The sequence below is a fragment of the Geotrypetes seraphini genome, chromosome 7, assembly GCF_902459505.1.
Source record: "Geotrypetes seraphini chromosome 7, aGeoSer1.1, whole genome shotgun sequence".
NCBI classification, from domain to species: domain Eukaryota; kingdom Metazoa; phylum Chordata; class Amphibia; order Gymnophiona; family Dermophiidae; genus Geotrypetes; species Geotrypetes seraphini.
The window spans coordinates 48,163,965-48,189,060 of NC_047090.1; the positions used below are offsets into that span (position 1 = coordinate 48,163,965).

Sequence of the window (25,096 nt, forward strand, 5' to 3'; positions counted from 1 at the left end):
GGCTTCTTTTACTAAGCCGCGCTAGCGGGGTTAACACGCGTGACTTTTCATCACGCGCTAACTCCTGCGCTGGCCAAAAACTACTGCCTGCTCAAGAGGAGGCGGTAGCGGCTAGCGGTTTAGCGTGGCTTGTACTTGCATATAGCCATACCATGACCCTAGACCACTTTCAACAACTACGGATAGTTCTGGACTGTCTATGCAATCTCCCAGACTCATCTAAAAGCTGAGCAATAAATATAACCCCTTTACTTGCAATGTACAAGTAACATTACACTTCTCCCTCCGGATTCGCGGGGGATAGTGGCAGAGCCGGACCGCGAATGGCGAAAAACCACAAATATCCGGCTCTGACCCACCCTTGCCTCCCTCCCGCCTTCCCAGCCTTGCCTGGTGGTCTAGCGGGCTTTTGGGGCAGGAGCGATCTTCCTACGCTCCTGCCCCGTGCAGATCGCCATTAGGAAATGGCTGCTGTGAGTTCCTGTAGTCTCTCGAGACTACGACGGGAACTCCCTACAGCTATTTCCTAATGGCGATCTGCACGGGGCAGGAGCGTAGGAAGATTGCTCCTGCCCCGAAAGCCCGCTAGACCACCAGGTAAGGCCGGGATGCCGGAAGGAAGACTTAACGATGGGGTTTTTAAAAAAAATTTTCCCCCTCCCCAAAAAAATCGCGAATATGTGAAATCGCGATTACCGAAACCGCGAATGGGGAGGGGGAAGTGTAGTCCTACCCAGAGAAAAATCACTATTTCCTTGAATAGGCAAAAAAAAAAAATAATAAAAATCTGTAACTAATTGATGAATTGTGCTTCTCCTTTAAAAAAAACAACCCACAAACAAACAACTGTTTGCCACGCTTTCTCCGGATACAAGAGCTGGTGGATAGGAAATTCTCGGAAGCCGGGTCAGCCCCAGGGGGGTGGGGCGGAGATGGGTTTGTTTTGGGTGGGGGGGGTGAAAGAGGAGTTCCTTGTTTGTGTCGGTGCGAGTCGCAACCCCTCCCCCACCGCTCCCATCTGTTTTCCCCCAGCGGCGCGAGAGAGAGAGAAAGCGCGAGCGCGCGAGCCGCTACATTGTGTAGCGAGAGGATGGGTCCGCGCGACGGCCGCGAGCTCTCCGCGCCCCGTAGCGCCTGAAGAGAACTCTGCCCGGGCGCCGGAGAGGAGGGCGCGCGCCGGCCGAGGAGGGGGACATAAAGCAGCGCCTCCACCGCTTCTCCCCCACCTCAGAGTTCCCCCCCCCCGAGCGGGGTGAAGGTGGGAAGCTGGGGGGGGCGGGGTGGAGGGAGCAGGGTCCCGTGTGTATGGCGAGCCGCTGACCACCACGGTGGGAGGGGGGGGGAACCATGTCCCAGGAATGTGGCGTCTCCCTGCAAGAAGTCCGCTCGTGGTGGGAAGTGCCCGCCATCGCGCACTTCTGCTCCCTGTTCCGGACCGCTTTCCATCTGCCGGACTTCGAAATCGAGGTGAGGGGCCGCCACTCGCTTCTTTAGCAAACTTTGCGCGTTGCTCCTGTTCCCCGCGCGAGGCACCTGTGGTTCGGCCGCTTGTTTCTTCTTCCCTGATTTTGCTGTTCAGTTGATGGAAGTGGTTGACGTTATTGTCTTGAAAGGGGGGGGGGGGGGTTGTTGTTGTAGAGGGGGCTTTTCCTTTCTGAAGTGTTGTTGCGGGGACTCGGCGTCCTTTCTTTGCTGCAGCCGCAGCCTTTTTCCCTCGGCGATCGCGGCACATTGGGCGGTTCAAAGCCGTCCCGCACTGAGGGGGGGGGGGGGGGCTGGGGCTGTAGCCGTGGGTGCTCGAGCGCCTCCAATATTGAACAAACTTCTTCTTTTTTGTTTGTTCAATATTTTTATTATATTATATATAGTATTATACAATAAGAAAAGTTATACAATGGTGAAATCTTGTATGCACTATTTTACAATACGAGGGCATAAGTGCCAAACGGATGCATAGATTCCACAAATTTGTGCCTATCTGGGATCCAATAATAAGTTACTGTAATTGAACAAACTTCTTGACTGCATCCAGGAAGAAAGTGATTTCCATTAGGTTTAGCCCCATGATTTTGAATAGTTGGGTTCCTATGGTTCTTGAAGGTGGTGCCTTGCCTTTTTTTTTTTCCTGATACCTAGGAGAAATGTATGAGCGCTTGCATTTTAGTTCGAGATGTCGGGGATGCAGTTTAGCCTGCTCTCCTCTCATTTGCTTTTCAGTGCTGTAGCCTGCATGAACTGAAAAGGAGCAGGGACTCATCTGGTACCTAGATCCCCCCACGAGCTTTGCTTTCTCCTATTGATGCTAGAGGAGTTGTCTTTTGGTTTGTGAAGCTCCTTGAAACTTGTCTGTGTGTTGCTGCAAATCACTTCATCTCAGTTGTTCCCTGCAGGTCTGTGTATAAAAGGTTGGAGTGTCTCTTAAGATCATCCGATGTTGGTAACTTCTGTGGGGTTGTTGTTTTTTTTTACGACTGCCTTTCTTGAAGATTTGAAACGCGCTCTACGTGTTTGTATGTGCTGAAGTAGCTGAATCTGGTGATGTATCTAGGGGGAGATCTAGGGCTCCTTTTATCAAGCTGCGCTAGCAGGCTTAACGCGCACGACGTTTCATCACGCGCTAACCCCCGCACTGGCCCAAAACTGCCGCCTGCTCAAGAAGAGGCGGTAACGGCTAGCGCGGCCAGTGGTTTAACGTGCGCGGCTTGATAAAAGGAGCCCCTAGTAATTTAGGAGATCTAGTAATTTAGGAGTGCCGCTTTAAGAAAATTTTAGATAGAACTCTGGCGTTCCAAGCAGGAGTAATGAATTCATGTTTGAATGCTCTTATTGCTCCAGCCCTCACTTATTATCAATTTCGGAAAGATTTTAAAACTTATCAATTTAAACAATACAATATTTAATGAGAGGCATAGAAGGATATGGGTGACTACAAATTATGCCAGGTATACACCTGGGAGGGCCTCCGCGTGTGCGGATTGCCGGACTTGATGGACCGAAGGTCTGATCCGGAGATGGTGCATCTTATGTTCTTATGGATTTCAAAATTATCATGATAAGCAGATTTTTAAAATTATTTTTATGGAATAATGTTTACAGTTGCTTATCTATTTTACTATAAATAATCTGTATTGTGCATAATTTACTTTGAATAAGTTAGGGTTGTATTTTGTTAGTCAGTATCTTTTATTGAATTGTGTTATTTTCTTTTATAATGACATTGTTATTTGGATCTGTATTTTAATTACTTGTAATTACTATTATGTAAACCGCCAAGAACTGATGGTTTAGCGGTATATAAAAATAAACTATTATTATTATCTATCTTCTAGAGCTGCTACCAATACAATTTGAAGGCTTGAGTGTAGACATAATATAATTTTGTGTATAGTTCCGAAAGATTGTCTGCCAATCCCCCGGGGGGAGGGGGGGAGAGAAACCTGCTATCATAAATTTGGAGGGATTTATTTTACTGTTGTCTTTTCATGGCTTTCAATTTCTTCAGGATTTAATGATGTTGAATGTTTTGTATCTTTTCAAATTAATTTAACTTGGTTAATGTGTCGTCTTTGTAAGCACAATGTAACAACGTCTTGTTGCGTTCTAGATGTTTGTGTGTGTGTTTTGATTGATGGCGAAGTGAAGCACCTTGAGCTTTCCAAGAAAGCTAATGGAATAATGAAATGCTACTGAGTGATGTATTTTATCTTCCATATATTTCAGGAACATATGTACTAAACACTTCATATTTCTTGTAGAAAGAATAACTGTTTGAAAGGCAACTCCCTGAAAAAGGCAGATTAATATGCTTTCCTACAATGTTCTTAGGTAGATAGCTTTTTTTTTCTTTTTAATTTTTTTTAGGATCATAAAAACACTGTCTACAATGTAAAAAAAACTAATATCAATGTATTGGTTCAGATTTTGTGTAGGAGTTGGCACCTCAGTTTTAGTAAGATGGAGGGGGGGGGGAGGGAGAGGGGATATCTCCAACAAAGTAGAGATGTGGTGTGTGTTGACTTTCATTCCTTAAACTCTAGAGATTTTGAGTTTTAAGCTGCTTATTGAACTAAACTTGGGTTTTCCCATCTGTTGGAGGCAGATGTAACAACTTGAATTTCTGTGATGCGGCAAGTCACTTCATATTGTCTCAAAACAAGTTATCCACCTGCACAAAAAAATATACACTTTCTAAAACAGTTTTGAGAATGGAGGAGGAAATAAATTGACATTTTTCATCTGTTAAGGGCAAAAATGGTGGAGGCTGTCGATTTGAGAGATGGCTAACTTTTGGTGCTCCGTACCCCCTTCAGTGCTCCCCATTCTTGTAAGAAAAGATAAGAACATATGTTACCCTAGTGAGGCCCCATGCACAAAAGTCTGCTGTGTACATAAGACTGATTACAACCTATCTTATTTACACAACAGCTCAGCTGATTATAACCTATCTTACTTGCACAACAGCTCAGCGTCCAATGCATAAAAAGGTTCTTGGGTTCTTTTACCGATTGTAGCAGCCGCCAAGAACCTATGCAAATGCATTACAGGGAACTCATTAGTATTCAAATGAACACTTGTAATACTCGGAAGGAAATGCCCACCTCTTACAGGAAAAAATTTACCAACAGGCCTAGAATTGACAGGAGCTGTTTGTGCGTGTGTTGTATGAGTGTATGTCCCGCATCTATACGCAAGGGACACACAGAACAGCTGCACCCATATCCAGATTAAAACAACAACATAAAAAAATCAAGCGGCACAGCAACTGCAATCAGCTGAGCCGGCAGGGGTGAGAGCAGAGCTGCGATCAGCTGATCGTGACTTTGCTCATCCCCCCCCCCCCCCTGCTGACTCAGCTGATCATGGCTCTGGTGCTGGCTCAGCTTGGGGGGGGGGGAGAGGAGAGCAGTGGCACTACTGGCAATGGAAAGAAGAAGCCAGGAGGTTTTAAAGAGACAGGGGAGCCTGACAACTACTGGGCCTGCTCAGAAGATCTATGCCTATTGCTTAACTCTTCCCTCCTTTTTCCCGGCAACTCTGTACAAGTAGCATGCATATGATTTGCATGTTGTTTGTTCCGAGTATCACCCGCAGTCCACCATGGGCACCATCTTGCTAAGAGTGCGACAACTCTCATCTGCCCCACTCCTCTCCTAGACATACGCGCCCCCTCCCCCCCTTGCCTTCCCTGTACCTTTTTTACTTCCCCGGCATGAGGCTGCTGCCCGTGTCGGCATCAGCGCGCTCTCCGACATCACTTCGGGACCCCTGCCTAGGAAGTGATGTCAAAGGGCAAGCCGACACCCACGTGGGCATGCTGCTCCTGTTGGAGAAGTTAAAAAGGGAAAGGGGGTGCGGGGGCAGGGGCGCTCACTCTTACTGCGCCACTGATCACCCACTACAGAAAAATCACTCCCAACCTAGTATATTTTTTTACCGGGTTGCTGGAGCTGTGAGCACTGGGGCCCGAGTCAGACCACCTAGTCCAGTATCCTGTTTCCAGCAGTGGCCAGTCTAGGTTACAACCCCCCCAAAAAATAGCAAGATTCCTCCACTTTATGAAATTCCAAGGATTAACAGGGGCTCTTCTCTCTCCCCTCTATAGCGATTAACTTGTTCTATTGATCACTCTCTCCTCAAAAATGGATTTCCTCTCCTATTAACCCTCTTTCTTCCTCCCCTCTTAAAGTCAATCAATTTGTACCTTTGCTTAATCTTTGTAAACCGCATAGAACTTCACGGTATTGCGGTATATAAGCTATTATTATTATTATTTTCCTTCAGGAATTTGCCTAAACCTTTTCTAAACCTTGCTACAATAACTGCTTTTGGTGGCGGGACAAAAGTGCGTGAGGCAAACGAGCGCCGACAATTCAGCGCAAGACTTCAGCGCGCCGCAGGAAAACCTTCTTTTAAAGGGCTCCGACGGGGGTGTGTGGGGGGGAAACCCCCCACTCTACTTAATAGGGATCGCGCTGCCAAGAAAAAGTTAACTTTCCAGTATAATGTGAGGTTACAAACCCCCCCCCCAATGCAGCGCGATCCCTATAAAGTAAAGTGGGAGGGGGGTTCCCCACCAACACCCCCAACACCCGTCGGAGCCCTTTAAAAGAAGGTTTTCCGGCGGCGCACTGAAATCTTGCGCTGAATTGTCTCGCACGCTTAAGACTGTGAACCCTTCTTTTACCATGAGCTTTGGCAAAAAAAAAAAAGTACCTGAACCTATCTATACACTAGTGACCAAAATTGTGGAAACACCTAATGTTTTAGACATTGTGCTTTTAAAAAAAACATGGCTATAACATTATAATTCTATTTAATGCATACATTTTCAGCTAATAACAGAAACTCTGTAATTGCTTAACTAGACCAACGTAATATTTGGCACTTTTCACAAAAATATTTCTGTTCATAAGCTACCCAAGCTAATAATGATAATTTGTCCAGTTATCTGATGACTTCATTGGTCTCGCTAGTAGCGCATTTGATACCCCTTAACCTTGATTACTGCTTCATATCATCTTGGCATGCTGTCTACAAGTTTTTGGAGATCAATAGGTGGTGGTTTGTGGAACCAGAAGTTGATTATTACTGTTATCAGCTCATGGTTGCTTTGCCACTAATGCTCTCTTTAACCGGACCCCCAAGGTTCTCAGTGGGGTTGAGATCTGAGATGATTTCTGGCCTGTCCAGCAACTCAACCTGGTTTTCTTTGAACCAGGTAAGGTGTTTCTTGTCTGTGTGGCATGGGGCGCCATATTGTTGAAAAATGAATGGTCAGTTGGCACCAAAGATGTCTCTGGCTGAGGGCAGGACCTTGCAAGGGCTTCAGGACCTCCTTTATTTTTTTAGTTCAAAATTTTTTATTGAGTTTAGTAGATGAAGTACAATAAATGTTAACAAGGCAAGAAACATGCATGCCGTACGAATGCACAGATTCACAAAATTATCTACGTAATGTAATACAGCATGTATTTGTCAGCATTTATCACTCCATCGAGCACTGGCAAATTGACTCGCAACATCTCTACACTTGCAGCCCTCATTCTGTCACACTTCATGGTTGGCAGTAGTACACTCTGGCAAGGAGTTCTTGCCCGGTTGCCGCCCAATATAGCGGACACAGTCGCTGCCAGATATGGAGATTTGAGTCTCGTTACTCCACAACACCTTATTCCACTGCTCTGTGGTCCAGCTGTTTACGATGCTGAACTGCCTTGAGGAAGGGCTTTTTCCTAGGAATTCTTGCTCACAGGCTTGCTTTCACCGGTCTTTGGTCAACGCTAATACCCCTGTTTCGGCCAGTGAGTTATTGATGTCGGCAGCAGTTAATTTTCGATTCTGTCGAGCCATATCAGTCTGAGGTGTTGAAAACTTATTACGGCTCCTTCCAGCCTTGTTTTTGATGCTTCTGTTCTCTTCAAAACACTTAAAGTCTCAGTACCCGGGCCAATGACGCACCTTGACCAATTTTGGCTGCAGTCTCTTGGTAACCGTAGCCTTCTTTTCTTAAGGTTATGGCTGTTGCTCTCTTTTTAGGTGACCAGTCAAGTCTCTTGTGCAAAATGTAGTATACAGCTGTAATTTTAGTGCATTCAGACAATTTAATATTCAATTAAATTGCAATTAATGAAAAATAGCAATTCAAATTTTGTCATATTGCATAACAGGCCTTTAGACAACACCCACATCAGAGCATCAAAACGAAACGCAACCTACACTACTGAATGCACTCAAAATGTAAACGATACATAGCAAAAGAAACACGACCGATTTGCTTACCTTTTTGATGTCAAACCACTAAATAAAATTACTACACAAATATTACCAGTAATGTTTATAAACAGTCAAAGAATGTTTATAAATATCATACATTTCAGGATTAAATATGTAACAGTTGAATAAATTTCAGCGATCTTGAAAAACTCGAAGTGTTTCCACAATTTTGGCCACTAATATATGCTAAGATGATCGTGTAGGATCTAGACCAGGTACTGCAAACCGTGTGCTTCCTGAAACTTCAGGTGTGCTGCGAGATGCTGGGGGGGGAGGAGGAGAGGCGCTGACGCTGGCTGGCTGGCCGCCTACAGGACGTGCCTCTCGAGGGGAGAGGCACATCCTGTAAGCAATCAGCTGGGGCCTTTGCCTCTCCTCTCCGCATGTCTTCCCTTCCGGCACCTCCCACAGGTGGCTCAGCGCCTGTCTGGAGAGCCTTCACGCATCCGCAGACATTGACATCACGGCCACTGTTTTTAGTGTGTCGCAGCTTCGCAAAATTTTCGAGGCACTGATCTAGACAAAAATTAAGGACTTCTCTCCTCAATGTAGATATAGCCTTAATGAAAGTTGGACCTCCTGCATATATTAGTTAGCTCTTGCATCAGTGTGAAAACAAGTTTAAACTTGTGAAGTAGGTTACATTGACATATCTGGATCTCGAGCATTGTCTGTAACAGTATTGCAGCTGCGGAAGATATTGAGAAAATAAGGCTATAGAATACATTTAGCGACTGTCCCTGTGACTGAAATTTATTATTTTTTTTAAAAACATTTTTAAGAATTAAAATTATTATTATTATTTTATTAAATACAATAGTGTAATACATTTAATTGAAAATAGCAAAATATTACAGAGAATACACTATTTCAAACAAATAATATTATAGAATCATAGCTATACCCAACCCCCTTTCATCAATAATTAATATTAACAATACTAAACATCTTTAATATGAAGATTTAATATCCATTTTTTCATTACCTTTCCTTACTCTACCCCCCATCCCATCCCAGATGTGTAATGAAGAAACTCAGAAGGCAATATATTATCTTTTAGTGCGAAACAGCAAATAAAGCCAATGGACTCCATATTTTGTTAAATAAAACACTAAACCATAAACATTCTGCGTTCACTCTCTCATATCTATATGTATTACATACATTTGTCTACCAAAATGTATAATTTAGTCTGTCATGATTTTTCCAATTTTTTGTGATCATTTGAACCGCAATTCCAGTTAAAATCAAGAAAAGATGGCTTTTAAATTTATGACTGAAATTTAAACACAACCATTTATGCTAACTAAAATCTGGTGCAATGCCTGCATCTAAATTCTGTGCAGCTCAGGTGTATTCTATAACAATGTATGTAAGTTTTAGGAATGCCCATGCCTCTGCCCCTTTTTGAGATCCGTGCATTACTGGGCAGACTTGCACGGTCTGTGTCTGTGTATGGCCGTTTGGTGGAGGATGGGCAGGGGAGGGCTTCAATGGCTGGGAGGGTGTAGATGGGCTGGAGTAAGTCTTAACAGAGATTTTGGCAGTTGGAACCCAAGCACAGTACCGGGTAAAGCTTTGGATTCTTGCCCAGAAATAGCTAAGAAGAAGAAGAAAAAAAAAAATTTAACTATGTTACTTTATAGAATGCACTTAGGGCTCCTTTTACAAAGCCGCGCTAGCGGGTTTAACGCGCGTGACTTTTTTTCATCACGCGCTAACCCCCCCCGCGCTGGCCAAAAAACTACCATCTGCTCAAGAGGAGGCGGTAGCGGCTAGCACTGCCGGCGGTTTAGCACGGCTTTGTAAAAGGAGCCCTTAGTGACCAATTTATCACCAATTGGCTCATTAAACATTGAAATTGCATGAGCAGTTTTGTGCATGGCCAAATTTGCGCACCCAACTTTAGTCACCATGGCCCTGATTCTGCAAACTGCCGTCCCGATTTTAGGCAGCTGTAGGCGTAGCTGGGCCAATCACACTTTAGGGTTAGTGGGGATGGGCGGACCTGCTATGCCTAAGGCCTGATTGGCCCAGGCTTCTAAAGCCTGGGCCAATCGGGCCTTAGACTTAGCGGGGATGGGCCGGGAAGGGGCGGGCCTGTCTCATTTCGACGAGGCGGGCCTGTCGGCTGGACGGCAGCAAGACCCGTCCAGTCGGCCAACATTTAAAGGTTAGTTGGGGGGGGAAGTTAGTGGAGTCATCGGGGGGGAGGTTGTTAGCAAGGGGGGTCCGGCTTTCCGGCAGGAGGGGTTGGGAACCCTCCTGCCGGCAATTGGGAGTTTGGGGGGGTTCCGTCAGGAGGGGTTCGGCACCCTCCTGCCGGCGATCTACAGTTTTGGGGGGCAGGGGCGGCTTTCCGTTAGGAGGGGTTCAGCACCCTTCTGCCAGCGATCGGATAGGCGGTCGCTATACTTATCCCTTACCACGATAAGTGTAGCGGCCGCCTCTACTCTAACCCGATTCTCTAACAGGCGTCTGTAACATGGACGCCGGTTATAGAATCGGGGTTAGTGTAGGCCCGATTCTGTATAGAATCAGGGCCCATGTGTAGAATCTAGGGGGAAAAAAGTCTAAAAAGTATTAACTATCATCCACACTGCTTCATAGTTCCTGAATTTTAAGAAATGTTTTTTTTAATAGCAAGCATACTCACATCCCAGTTAGCAAACAGTCAAACACAAAAAGATATGATGCTAAAGTTACTTACTTATGAAATGCTAAAATGTAAAAAAGCATTTTAATAAGTGTTTACAGAGTGAATGTGCGAGAGGGTTCAGAGGAGAGCGACACATCTGATAAAAGGGATGGAAAACCTTTCATACGCTGAGAGATTGGAAAAACTGGGTCTCTTTTCCCTGGAGAAGAGGAGACTTAAGAGGGGATATGATAGAGACTTACAAGATCATGAAGAGCATAGAGAGAGTAGAGAGGGACAGATTCTTAAACTTTCGAATAATAAAAGAACAAGAGGGCATTCGGAAAAGTTGAAAGGAGACAGATTCAAAACGAATGCTAGGAAGTTCTTCTTTACCCAACGTGTGGTGGACACCTGGAATGTGCTTCCAGAGGACATAATAGGGCAGAGTACGGTATTGGGGTTTAAGAAGGGATTGGACAATTTCCTGCTGGAAAAGGGGATAGAGGGGTATAGATAGAGGATTACTGCACAGGTCCTGGACCTGTTGGGCCGCCGCGTGAACGGACTGCAGGGCACGATGGACCTCAGGTCTGACCCAGCAAAGGAATTGCTTATGTTCTTATGAGAGAAAAATAGAAATCAATATTTAACTCTGGCAACTTTAAAATGTACTTAAAATTTGACAATCACAATTCTTCCAAGGCTTTAGTGCTGCCCAGTTCAGTGAAATATTTCGATTCGATTCACCCCGTTGAATCAGTTTTTGATTCCATTCACTTTCAAGGAGGCAGCTTTTTAAGTTAAAACATTTTATTTAAACAAAGCAATATCAAGGAGATCGGGCAGCACTACCCCGTATTCCCCCCTCCCCGATTCTCAGCTTCCCCAGAGCATCCCCAATTCTTGACAAACTAAACGGTGGAAGCAGTTTTTAGCGCCGGCCAGCACGCTGAATGCTCTGCGCTGCTCCCGACACTCGGAGAGTTCCTATGAGCATTGGGAGCAGCGCAGAGCATTCAGCATGCTGGCTTCTGCGGTTTTCTAAAAGGGGGAGAGGGGTATATGTACAGTAAGCCCATTTGTAGAAATTACCCCAACACAAGTCACCCACTTACAGAAGCCCCATCCTAGATAATATACACATTTATTGGACTAGATAGTACATGGATACTGAAGTCTGTATGTAAGTAGAAATAGATAAAATGCTGGTAACTTGTAGGAATATTATGAGATCCAAATGCAGTTTAAAAGGATATGCCTAGACCCTAATAACATCCAAGTTTAATTGACAAATATACTTGCATTCAGAACAATTCATATTTACCCTGACTGGTTCTATGTATATATTATATAAAAATACTTGAACTAAAAAATATACTTAACATCCACGTTTGCATTGACTGGTTTGACATGCATTCCAATTTCACAATTTATAAAAAGCATTAAAGTGACTATATATTCTACTTTTCAACTTAAATAAGCATGTATAGTATACTGTATATTGCATCTATATAAATATATCTTTTATATGGGTAGACATCTATATAGATACATAGCTTGTTCCATTTGGATGAATGAAACTGCAAATAACTTTAGTCGCACTTTATAGAATAGCACTATCGGCCTCTTTTACAAAGCCGCGCGGCAACAGCGAGCTTCGGGGCCGTTAGTGCGGCTTTGTAAAAGAGACCGTATGTGTGGGATTTTTTTGCACTGATTTTTCAGTGCCATTTACAGAGACTGGTTCTTTGGGTTTCAAATGTGGGAGCTATTGGCTCGGGCAGTTTGAAAGTACCCAGATAGAATAAAAAGTCCCATAGCTCCAGGCATGCACTGTAAAGCTTCCAATCTGTAGCAAGCAGGGTGGATAAAAATCAATTTTTAAAAAAATGAAATGCTTTTTTGAGGAAAAATCTATCATTTTCTGTTTAAGATTAAAGTTATTCATCATGAAATAATGATTAGTTTTTAATTATGCGGCATGAGGCTGAATATTTATGCAATGTTTAGTTGTTTGGTTTTTTTTTTTTTTTTAGTAAATGATTTCATTTATCCATCATAATGTTAATGGTTTGATTTTAAATCAAGTCCTCCTCGGTAGCAACTGTTTTCTTACTTAGGGGCATGTTTACTAAATTGTGCCAAGCAGTTAACACAGCCCTACACTAGCATTTACCACACCTAAAATTAGTCCATGCAGTACAAAATACTGGGCAGGATTTGAGTAGATCATGGTCAGAGATGTAGCATGGCCAGTTCTGATAGTGTGTGTGGGGTTACTGTACAACCGCAGGACTGCTGGTTCAAAGCTCAACTGATTCCTCGTACAACAATCATTACCCCCCCCTCTTCCTATAGTCTCATCATAAAGAACCTCCCCAAATGAGGCAGTTGATCCTTTCTCATCCTCCTCCCTTATTTAGGATCTAAGGGCAGAAATAATTCCCAGTCACTCCTGCCCTCTCTGGCACCAAGTTCAAAATGAGTATGACCCCTAGTGATTATATCATAGTACTAGGACTAGGGGTCAATCTGCCAAATATGGACAATTGCTTCCCCAACCTTTGGTAGGTGGTGGGGTCTTCAGTGGAGGGGATGGCTGCCTTTTGGGGAAAGGGTAACAATTGTTGCAAGTTATCATTTTACCTTTGGGGCCATGATACATTCAATAAAATAGGGGTGCATGCACTGCCTCTATTCTATGGAAATAGATTTTGTGCATATTTATTATAGAAATGCTGAAAACCCAACTGGATTGTGGCTCTTGAGGAAGGACATTGACCACCCCTGTATTAGCAGATAGTGTTGATAAATATTGAAGGGGTGCTGAAAAGTTCTCAGCCCATCCAGCTTTCTCAATTCTGAGAGTTATTTTGCCAATGTAGCTGAAAAGAGTGTTATTTTATTTTGCAAAGTGCTAATTTGCAGAATCGTAATGCTATGTTTTGACACTGTTTCAGATCATTGATTGAACCATGTCAATGAAAAATGTGGAATTTTCAAGTGTGGAACTCTGAGCCGTCATGAAGTTCCTATTCCTACAGAAGAAAGCTCCAAAGGAAATTCACAAATGTATGATGCAAGCATTGAGTGACAAATGCCCGTCATACTCCACGGTGAAGAAGCGGTGTGCAAACTTTGTGTAGAGATTTTGAGACTAAAGATGCCACAAGGTCTGGGATGCCTGTCAACTCCTGAAATAGTTGACCACGTCTATATAATCTGATTTGGCAGATCGGTGAATATCAACTAAAACAATTGCTGAAACATTACATATATCCAGGGAATGTGTTGGTCGTATAATCCACAAGCAGCTGGGTATGCAGAAGTCATAAACCAAGTGGGTGCCCAAATGTTTGAATGCTAATGAGACACAATGTCAAGTGGACACTTCCAAGTTGATTTTGCAGCATTTTCAGTGGGTTGGCGCCAACGATTTGGAACGACTAGTCACTGTTGATGAAACATGGTTACACCACTTTGATATTGAGACAAAACAGTCCATTCAATGGCGGCACTCAGGTTCTCCAAGGCCAAGGAAATTAAAGACCCATAAGTCGGCAGGAATCGGGAAGGTGTTGTAATCTTCCAAGGTGCCTAACAATTAATGCAGAATACTACTGTAACTTGCTGTGCCGATTAAAGGAGGCATTGGAAGGAAAAAGGAGAGGGAAGCCAAGGAAAGGAGTTCTTTTTGCATGACGGGGTGTTTGGCTGCTGTACTGTTCTACATGGGGGGTGATTGATTAAAATTAAAAATTTGAAGAATAGGTCAGAAAAGCCATTAATCAAAGTTTTTTCGACATCCAGTGGTACCTCGGTTTACGAGTCAATCTCGGAGAGAGCGAGACCAGAAGGCTTTGAGCATGCACAAATGCTCAAAGCCAGCCCAGACCAGACTAGAAGAAGGAGGATCTCCGACGTACCACCCAGCCGCGCCAGAAGAGGGAGTATCTTCGGGCACCGGCACTGGTGCCAAGTCGGGTAAAGGGTGTCATTGACTGCTCGGGAGGGGGGAAAGTAGGATCGCGGTGGAGGGGGGGCAACGTGAATGGGGGGGGTGCTGGTTCGCAGGGGGGGAAGCTGGATCTCGGGGAGGGGTTTGGAACAGCGTCGGATTCCTCAAGGGGGGGGGAGAATGGAGCAGCACCGGTAGCCTCGTGGGGGGGGGGGGGGGAGGGAGAACCAATCAAAGCAGTTTCCCTTACTTCCTATGGGGAAACTTGCTTTGATATACGAGTAATTTGGTTTATGAGCATGCTTCTGGAACGAATTATGCTCGTAAACCAAGGTTCCACTGTATATTTTATTTTTGCATGTTTTTTTTTTTTTTTTAAGTATAAAACCAGGATCTTTTAGAAGCCTAGTAGTTCGATTGGCAGTTAGACATTTTTATTTTTAACTATCTTGATCAGATTCTAGATAAACTTTAGGCTAGTTTAAAAATAGTTTATTTTACTTGTCAAAATTAAATAATTTTTAGTTTGGTTTGATCTTGAAATAGATTGAAAGGGAAAATGTCAAACTTCTTCAGTACGTCATTGATTCATTTCGGTCAAGTTTGGAGTAAGGAATGTATATACAAAACGAGGGGCTCCTTTTACTAAGCTGCGATGGCGTTTTTAGTGCGCACCAAACCCGTGCTACATGGCTAGAACTAATGCCAGCTCAAGGCTGGTGTTAGCGTCTAGCACGCGTGTCAATGTAGCGCATGCTAAAACCACTATCGCAGCTTAGTAAAAGGAGCCCTAGGTTTCCCTGAAATTGGCTCTCTACCGGCATGGTGCAGTGATGTTTGATCCTATTATAATGATGGTCTAAAAATGGTTAATCAGTGATGAGGATTCCTCTTTACTTAGAAGATGACCCATGGGATTGATATATGCATATGCTAAGGAGGGTAGCTTCCTGCATGAAAAAAAAACCCCACAAAACCCCAGAGCCTCAACTGCTTTATTATTCTCCTGTTCTGGAAAACAATGAACAGAGCAAAAGCTCAGGTCAGCACATTGGCTTCTACTTCCCTCCTTGCACTGACAAAACTGTTTTTGACTACTCAGGCTTCACCAGAGCTATTGTATTGTACAACCTGTACTGTAACCTTTTGTGGACCTAGACCTTACAAAAAGAAATCATTACCACAGAACCTTTTTTGTAAAACTTGCTGAAACATGAGATCCAGGAACACTGGCTTCCTGGTTTGTTAAAGGATTCCATTCAAAATTCTAATTCTTTGGCCCTGTGTGTTCTATTTTGGAGTTCTGGTGTACTTAGTTTTCTCGAAGATTCCTTATGAATCTTCTCATTCTCTTAGGCTTTTTTATTTGAAAATATCTTTATTCATTTTACCACCTCAGTCAATGATACAGGATATAATAACCATATCAATAATTTACCATCATAACAGATGCTGTTAGCATAATAATCTTCCAGAAATCTCTTCTTCCCTCACCCTAACAGATTTGCCACCCACCTAGAAATACCCTTTCCCAACGCCCTACCCTATCAACCCCCTTCCCCAGTCCCACTCTTCAGATCTATAACTTCTGATTATCCTGGGTAAATATGGAGCAAGGTAATAACATTATCACAATGTCTCTAGATTATTCAAGATGATACAAGATCGGAGTCTTGTTGGTAAGGCATTAATAAAAGGCATCCACATTTCAGAAACCTCCTCTGCTCTCATCGCACTTGCAACATCACTGATTGTTCTTCCACAGGGTTAAAGTTGGGGAAACAGTATGTATCCATTGATGCAATACGTGGTGCATTCTCTTAGGTTTTTTAATGCCAATTTTTTTGGTAATCCTGGAATTGATTCCTCTCTCAATATACTGTAGCATTTAGTTGCTTGGCTCCATCTTTATGGAATTTACCATTCTAATCCTCCTTTGTTTAAGATAGCTTTAAAAGACTTGGGGCTGGATGCTCTAAAAAGTAGTGTTAAAATCCTGTTTTAGGTTGTGCAAGTGCAGTATAGTGTATCTTTATTGGAATGACTTCTTTACTCCACAGAAAGTCCTAGCTTGCTTCAAATATCCCAGTTCCTTTCTAGTGCATGGATACTAGCATAGCTGTTCTGTCATCTGATAAACTCTTGATCATTGTTGTGGGATGTTGAGCTAAATGCAAAGATTCCTTGCAGGTCCTTATTTTCATATGTTAGTAGGGACTGAAAAGCAGGGCATGTGTGAAAAACAGTTGTCATTGGTAGGGCCAGCCCTGAACACCATAAGTGTTTTAGTATAGAGCTAATGTTCGCATGAAACATGCTTCTCAACCATCTCTTAGGCAGGGGTGTCAAACTCAAATCACATAAGGGGCTGAAATCTAAAACACGCAGGCTAAGTCATGGGCTGGATTTTTTTATTAAGATACTTGCCCCTCCTTTGCTGACGCGCAGTGTCGGCCCCTGCGCCAGTGGCGGCTCCGATGCTCACAGGACTTCTGTGAGCATTGGATCAATTGCCGGCACCAAAATCCACGCTGCGCGCCAGCAAAGGAAGGGGTTAGTCTTAGTAGAAGTATAGGGATGCATCCTCTCCAACCCCACTACACCAGCTACAAAATAAATAAAAAAGACTTTTCCTCTCTTTTAGGTCCTAGTTCACACTTGCTGTCTAACACCAGCTCTGGCAGGATACACATTTCAAATCTGATATATTGTAATCACCAAATAGAAAATAAAATTATTTTTTCTACCTTTTGTTGTCTGGTCGTTTTGCTTTTGGTCCCAGTTTCTCTTTCTGATTTTGTCTATCTTCTAATTCTCTTTCCAGTGTCTGCTGTCCATTTTTTTTCTCCTCTTCTCTCTTGCTCCAGTCGTTGTCTCCAACATATTGATTTTTTCCTTTCCTCCTTTTTTCTTTTCTGCCTCTGTCCACTCAAATCTCTCTCTCTTTCTCATCCTTCTCTGTTTTAAATTTTCAGCTACCTATCAATTTTCCATCTTCTCTTATTCTGTAGTTCTCCCATTTCCCATCTCACTCCTTTCCCAGTCTCCTATTTCCTTCTATCTCTCCTCTTGGTCCAACATTTTGCTCAATCTCTTTGTTCTTCTTCCCTCCCCGCTTGATGCTGAACAATGAGATGGAAGGAAAAAAAAAATAAATGCTGCATCTCTCTTTCCCTTCCACCCCCAGGCCTAACATTTCTCCATCCCCTTCCATCTCCAGATTCTCCTTTCTCTTCCCAACTGCTCCCATCCCATCCTCCCCCTGTCTGAATGCATCCCTCCCCCCAGGTCCACCATTTCTCCCTTTCTCTTCCCAACGGTTCTCCCTCTTTCTCCACACTACTCCAAGTCCAATCTCTCTCCCTTCATCTCGCTCTCTTCACAGCCCATCGTGCCTTTCTCTCTGGTGCCAGTCCGATGTTGCTGCCAGGCCGGGGAATCTGCCGGTCTCACCGATTCAGGAGTGCTGTGCGTGGCTCCTCCTCCTGCTTTTAGCCTGCTGCGGTCTGTCTCCAATGATGCGCAACTTCCTGTTTCTGCCCAGGTGGACTGCGGCGGACGGAGGGCAGGAGGGGACTGCCGTGAACAGCACTGCCGAGTCGCTTTCAAATCCGGCGGACCGGCGCGGAGGGGAGGACACGCTGGGCTCAAAGGGGAAGATTGGGAACGTTGCTGCGGGCCACATAAAAAGGCCAGGTGGGCCAGATTCAGCCTGCGGGCCTTGTGTTTGACATTCCTCATAAGTTGTTCTCAAGATTACCACAATGAATATGTGCGAGACAGATTTGCATATAGTGGGTCTCCAGTATAGGCAAAATCTTTTGTGTGTATATTCATTGTGGTAATCTTGAATACTTGGCTGGCTAGGTGTGCCTCCAGGAAAAGGTTGAAAAGTTGGAGCACTTTTCTGAACACTGGTGGGTAGTCTTTTTTTTATAATTTGATGATCCGACGGTGGCACGTGAAGTTAGACGCTGCTGCCTCTCAGTGTCTTTCTTTTTCTCTTTCTTTCTCTCTCTCTCTTTCTCTCGGGGTGGGGTTGGGGGGCTCCTCCTTCAAAACCCTGGTGGGCATTCCTTTTACGTTTGATGAGCTGGCTGTGGCACATGATGTCAGACACCACCACCTCTTGGTGTCTGTCTGTCTCTCTTCCCCCCCCCAACTCCCGAGGGGGGGGCATTAGAAAAAGGTGCCTGGTATTGGGCATCCTTCCTTCCGCGCTCGTTTGGGGGGGCAGAGGACCGGTGGCTGCGGCCGCTAAACTTATTGTCGCAGGGAGATCCCTTGCCGCAATAAGCTTAGCAGCTGCGTCTACTTACAATGTAGGCCAACTTTTTGTTGGCCTACATTGTACGTGTCTCCCACTGGCCTAGGGAGACATGTACAGGTGCCTAGGTTCGCCTAAGGCTACTTCCGGGGCATACCACGCCTAGCCTTAGGCGGGCTTGCGCGCCTCTATGCTCCCGGAGGCACCTCCAATGTAGGCGGCCTGTCTCGGGAGCTTTTTTTTTTTTTTTAAAATGTGCATCCCGATTGGCTGGTTAGACAGCAGTAGGATGCCTACTGCTGCCTACAATCAGGATGCCGATTATAGAATCCAGGCCTTAGTGTCTATCTCAACTTCAGTTCTTCTACATCAGCATTCTTTAATTCAAGGCTTCAGGGTCAGTGGCTGTGCCCATTCTTCCCTCTCTCCTTAAAGAATGACACGGGGATGGTTTCTCTTAGCTAACCACAGGGACAGGAACAAATTTTTTTTTTTTTTTTTTTACCACATCATTCTCTAGAAATTGTTGAGTCCGAGAAAGTAATTGGAATGGAAAGTTAAAGGTTTACTAAAGACATTTAATACTTTAGTAGTGGCTTTAAGCCAGGGCTGCCCAAGTCCGGTCCTCGAGATCTACTGGCAGGCCAGGTTTTCAGGATATCCACAATGAAATATGCATGAGAGAGATTTGCATACCAAGCAGGCAGTGCAGGCAAATCTTTCTCATACATATTCATTGGGGCTATCGTGAAAACCTGGCCTGCCAGTAGACCTCGAGGACCGGACTTGGGCAGCCCTGCCTAAGCGGGGTGGGCTCTCTTCTGCTATGTCCTGTGCTATGACACAGAAGAGGAGGTATTAATTTCATGTTTCAACGTTTATTCCTTATTTGCTATATTGCCCATTTGGGTGCCTTCTGAGATGTGTACAATCGCTACTGAATAATATCACATGACCGTGCCAAATACTACGTATGAAATGCTGAATATTCTATGGTTCCCTGCGATCATTAATCACAAGGGGTTAGAAATTTATTTTATACTTTTAGTTTTTCATAATATATACTTGTTGAAACATTCGTTAGCATGAGTTCTGTGGTATTAACTTGGTCATAGATTAGGCTTGCATGAAGTCAAGTTTTTGGGTGGTCTGAGTTGATGTGCTTCAGTCAGGATAAAACTGTCTGAAGCTTGATGCTTCCTTTTCCTCAGGGACTTTTGCTGGACTTTTAGTTGTGAGGCAGGATGTGACTTATCCTTTTATCACAAGTGCCTGGCTATCCCATAGGCTTCTGCAAAGAAATGGTCAGGAAGATATAAAGTCGTAAGAGGTGGTAGACTCTGTAGAAGAATGCTTTTATGACCTGCAGGTAGAATGTTTTCAATCTGGGGACCCTCTGGCTATATGAATGCATTGTCTTAAGTTTATGTTGATATTTTCCAAATAATGTTAATCAAATGTAACTTAGTTCTGCCATGGATGTCTAGGGCAGGGGTGCCCACACTTTTGGGGCTTGCGAGCTACTTTTAAAATGACTAAGTCAAAATGATCTACCAACAATAAAATTAAAAAAAAAACACAAAGCACACTGTACGCAGAGAAAATGTTAATTATCATTTATATTCTGGGGTTTTTTCCAAAGAGGTCAAGGCAGATGACTCTATGCAATGTAACCTCAGTAACAACCATACAAAAATAGACAAATATACCCCCCCTTTTTTTTTTTTTTTTTACTAAACCACAATAGGAGGAGTGTGTGGCGCAGTGGTTGGATCTACAGCCTCAGCACCCTGGGGTTGTGGGTTCAAACCCCGCGCTGCTCCTTGTGACCTTGGGCAAGTCACTCAGTCCTCCATAGCCCCAGGTATGTTAGCTAGATTGTGAGCCCACCGGGACAGATAGGGAAAATGCTTGAGTACCTGATTGTAAAACCGCTTAGATAACCTTGATAGGCGGTATATAAAATCCTAATAAACTTGAAACTTGAATAGCAGTTTTTAGCACAGGGAGCTGCGCTGAATGCCCTGCACTGCTCTCGATGCTCATAGGCTCCCTGCACTAAAAACCGCTATTGCGATTTAGTAAAAGGGAGCCATAGTGCAAAATATAGACAGCAGATATGAATTCTCAAAACGGACACATTTTGATCACTAAATTGAAAATAAAATCATTTTTCCTAACTTTGCTGTCTGGTGATTTCATGAGTCTCTGGTTGCACTTTCTTCTGACTGTGCATCCAATCTTTCTTCCCTTCTTTCAGCCTGTATGCTTCCTCTCGTCCAGACCTCATTCCCTCTCCCAACTTTTTCTTCCTCTCTCCTTGCCTCCCTTTCCTTTTTTTCTCTCTTCATGCCCCCTTTCTTTTTTTTTTGTTTCCCTTCTTTCCTTTTGTTTCCCTGCCTGCCCCCTTTCTTTCTTTCTCCCTGCCTTCCCCCAAGCCGCTGCCGCCGCCTTCAGGGAACAGGCCCCAAAGCCGCTGCTGCCCCAAGCTCTCCCTGCTTCCCTCCGTCGGGCCGACCAGCATTCCTCTCCCCGACGTCAATTCTGCCATCGGGGAGGAAGTTCCGGCCCAGCCAGGCAGCGATTGGCTGGCCCGAACTTCCTCTCCAACGGCAGAATTGACATCAGGGAGAGGAAGGCTGATCGTCCCGGTAGATCACCAAGGCAAAGTGAGTCTATCATGGAGCCCGGGATGGGCTCCGTGATCGACTCACTTTGCCTTGGCGATCTACCAGTCGATTGCGATCGACCTATTGGGCACCCCTGGTCTAGGGTATTGCACCTTTTGATAATTTCCCAGATAATTTGAAACTACTGCTAGCATGAATCATGGAAAGGAAAACTGCTTTCCATATCTTGTGTTTTGGAGTAAAGGTGCAATGAAAGAGCTTCTTTCTGATTTCTGCTCTGAAATAGTACATGCTATTTTTATTGAAATAAAATATAACACATAAACATAGCAGAGGCCAAATCTTACAACAGATCCTTTTAATGTATCAGATATTGGTAAGTAGCATAGATAATTGTTTTGCTTTACTTGTAAACTTTTAGGCATCCAAGGAATATTTTGACTTTTTTGTAAATTTTACGAAAGAGAACCAGTTTTGGAGGGCCTGGTTGGGGATTAAGTACTGTTCACGGTCATACAAGTAAATCTGGATTTGATTCCCAAGTCTAGTTTCTGTTTTGTGGACTATCTGGGGCTTGGGATGCTGAAAAGACAGTGTTCACAGCTTTTGGAGAAAGAAGGGAGTGTTATCATACAATCATGACATACATGCATTAGATCAGGAGTGTCCAACCTCAGCCCTTGCCAGGTCAGGTTTTCCCAAATGAATATGCCCGAGAATCTATTTGCATGCAGTGGAAGCAGTGCAAGCAGATAGATCTCATGCACATTCGTTGGGGAAATCCTGAAAACCCGACTGGATTGCTTCCCTTGAGGACCGACATTAGACAGCCCTGCAGTTATCAAACAGCCATGTTAAAAAAAACTGCAGTGGTGGCAGGGTTAAACAGCAGGGTAGAGTTCTTACATAATAAAGAACGTTGGGGAAGTCGGGTAGCTGGAACTCATTTCCCAAAGGTAGAAGAGGAAATGGTCCAGGCAGCCCCCCTCTCCTCCTCCCCCCCTCACACACATATTTCTGCAGCTGCCTTGATATAAAATCACCTCCTTAGGGGAAAAATTGGTTTAAAATATCTTTTAAGAACAGAAGAGTGAAAGGAAGGCACAGTCTTTTTCTGCACATGTGTGAATTTTGGGCAATTAACAGATGCTTTGTGTTCAAATAATACTCTTCATCTAATTTTGAGTGATCAGTCCCATAAATTGTACCCCTTTTACATTAATGAGTGTATGTGTGTGCACTCTAATATTTTTATGTGTGACTATGATAAAATGAGGAAAATTGTTAAAAAGAAGCTAAAAAGGTCAGTGGCAAAGGTTAGGACTGTAAAAAAGCCTAGACCAGATGTATTTCATAAGAACATAAGAATAGCCTTACTGGATCAGACCAGTGGTCCATCAAGCCCATTCGCACGGTGGCCAATCCAGGTCACTAGTACCTGGCCAAAACCCAAGGTTTAGCAATATTGCATGCTACTGATACAGGGCAAGCAGTAGCTTCCCCCTTTCTCAATAACAGATTATGGACTTTTCCTCCAGGAACTTGTCCAACCTTTCATAAAACTAGCTATGCTATCTGCTCTTACCACATCCTCTGGCAATGCGTTCCAGAGCTTAACTATTCTCTGAGTGAAAAAATTTCCTCCAATTGGTTTTAAAAGTATTTCCCTGTAACTTCATCGAGTGTCCCCTAGTCTTTGTAATTTTTGATGGAGTGAAAAGCAAACAAGATGCTAAGAATTATTTAGAAAAGTGATCGTAAAGAAGACTAAGAATGCCTCTGTGTCGCTTCATTCTGCAACCTCATCCTGACTATTGTGTTCAATTCTGGTCACATTGTCTCAAAAAAGATACAGGAAAAATAAAAAAGATTCAAAGAACAAAACCAAGATGATAAAGGCGTGTCTAAGATGATAAAGGGGATAGAACTCCTCTTGTATGAGGAAAGACTAAAGAGGTTGGGGCTCTTCAACTTTGAAAAGAGACAGCTGATGGGTAGATTTGATTGAAGTCTACAAAATCCTGAATAATGTAGAATGGTTAAAAGTGGAAAATTTTTTTTTAAAATTCTATAAAAATTACAAAGACCAGAGGACCCTCGATGAAGTTATAGGGAAAAACTTTTAAAACCAATAGGAGGAAATTTATTTTTCTCTCTGAATTGTTAATCTCTGGAATACATTGCTGGAGGATGTGGTAAGAGCAGTTAACATAGCTGGTTTAAAAAAAAAGGGCTGGACAAGTTTCTGGAGGAAAAGTCCATAGTCTGCTAGTGAGACAGACATGGGGAAGCCACTGTTTGCCTTGATTTGGTATCATGGAATGTTGCTACTATTTGGATTTTTGCCAGATACTAGTGACCTGGATTAACCACCATGAAAGATGGGATACTTAGCTAGATGGACTATTGGTCTGACCTAGTAAGGCTATTCTTATGTTCTTATTTTATGTGCATAGAATAAAGTGAAAAATCTCACAGTGGTTTAGTTGACTATTGAATACCCTCCAATAGTTACTCAGTACCTCCCCTTCATAAAATTAAAGAGCATTTAGTGCTCCTTTTACGAAGGTGTACTAGGGTTTTTAGCGCACACACAAAATTACCGCGTGCGGTAGCTGAAAATCTACTGCCTCCTAAAAAGGAGGCGGTAGTGGCTTGTGTGCTTGGGAATTTAATGCGCGCTATTGCACGCGTTAAGGCCGTAGCGCACCTTTGTAAAAGGAGCCCTTAGGAGCCCACAGTACAGTACTCTCCCGATATTCGCGGGGGTTCTCCTGGAACCCCCGCGAATCTTGAAAAACCACGAATATGTTTTTTTATGGGGGAGACTGGAGAGGGTAGCGGGAGAGACAGGAGAGAGCAGCTGGAGCGCTGGCGTTGCGTGTCAAAGCAGCTCCTGATTGGATAAGGCCCGACTTAGTGTAGGAAGAGGTGGTCTGAGCATACAGCGAGTGATTTTCCTGCACTCGTCAGCACTCCGGCTGCTCTCTCCTGCCTCTCCAGCTGTCCTCTCCTTGTCGGCAGTTCGCGGTCGGAAAATACCGCAAATGACCGGGACTGGGTACCGCCGACCGCTAACGACCAGGGGGAATACTGTATCTGTAAGCTCTGCATTTTTAGGGCTGTCAGAATAGATGACCTTTGTCTCTGTAAAATATTTTCCCGTTCAGTTATGGCCTTGTATTTCTATATGGTAGTCAACAACAGCACATTCACTTAGTAGAAAGTGATATTAAAATACTTGCCCAGTAACAAACATTAGCTGTGTCTAGATATTTTTTGTATTTTTGCCCTTTAGTTTCCTCTTTTTTTTTAAAAAAAATATTATTCTCAGGTAGAACCTGGGTTGGAAAATATTGCTGTGTCATTTTGCAGCTATCTGTGGTATTTTATAATAAAAGCTTGATGCATCCTTTTCCATACATCAAAGTGATATACAATAAAAGCAAGCATTAGCGTATCATTTCTTTAATAAGACATTAACTATTTTTTTCTGAGGCCCTCAAGTACCTACAAATCCAAAATGTGGCCTTGCAAAGGGTTTGAGGTTTGAGACCACTGGTTTAGGAACATGTCATCAAGTACTGCAAGGTTTCAATTCTGCTAGAATACCATCTTATCCCAGGACAACAGGCAGCATTTTCTAACACATGGGTGATGTCACTGACGGAGCCCCGGACAGACACTTTAAAAGTGTATTGCAACTTTAAGAGTTTAGAAAGTTCGCGATTAGCCCGCACCACGCATTCGCTAGTGCCTTCCCGCCCGACATAGGTGCGCGGTCCCTCAGTATCTTAGTTTCTGCGGAGCTAAGAAGACGCTTTTCA

The 25,096-nt window shown here is 43.7% G+C and overlaps 1 protein-coding gene across 3 annotated transcripts in view; it reads left to right on the forward strand.

Annotated features, from left to right (window-relative positions):
• Window positions 1-25,096, forward strand: part of LOC117364093 (cat eye syndrome critical region protein 2) — a 321,538-nt gene that overhangs the window by 12,658 nt on the left and 283,784 nt on the right. For 2 of the 3 annotated variants that reach the window (XM_033952929.1, XM_033952930.1), the window contains exon 1: window positions 976-1,467. The exons of the other annotated variant lie outside the window; for it this stretch is intronic. In XM_033952929.1, the coding sequence (XP_033808820.1) occupies window positions 1,348-1,467 (120 nt within the window). In that variant the 5' untranslated portion in view covers window positions 976-1,347. Of the gene's footprint in view, window positions 1-975; window positions 1,468-25,096 lie in introns of those variants that run through there. 3 annotated transcript variants of the gene reach the window in all.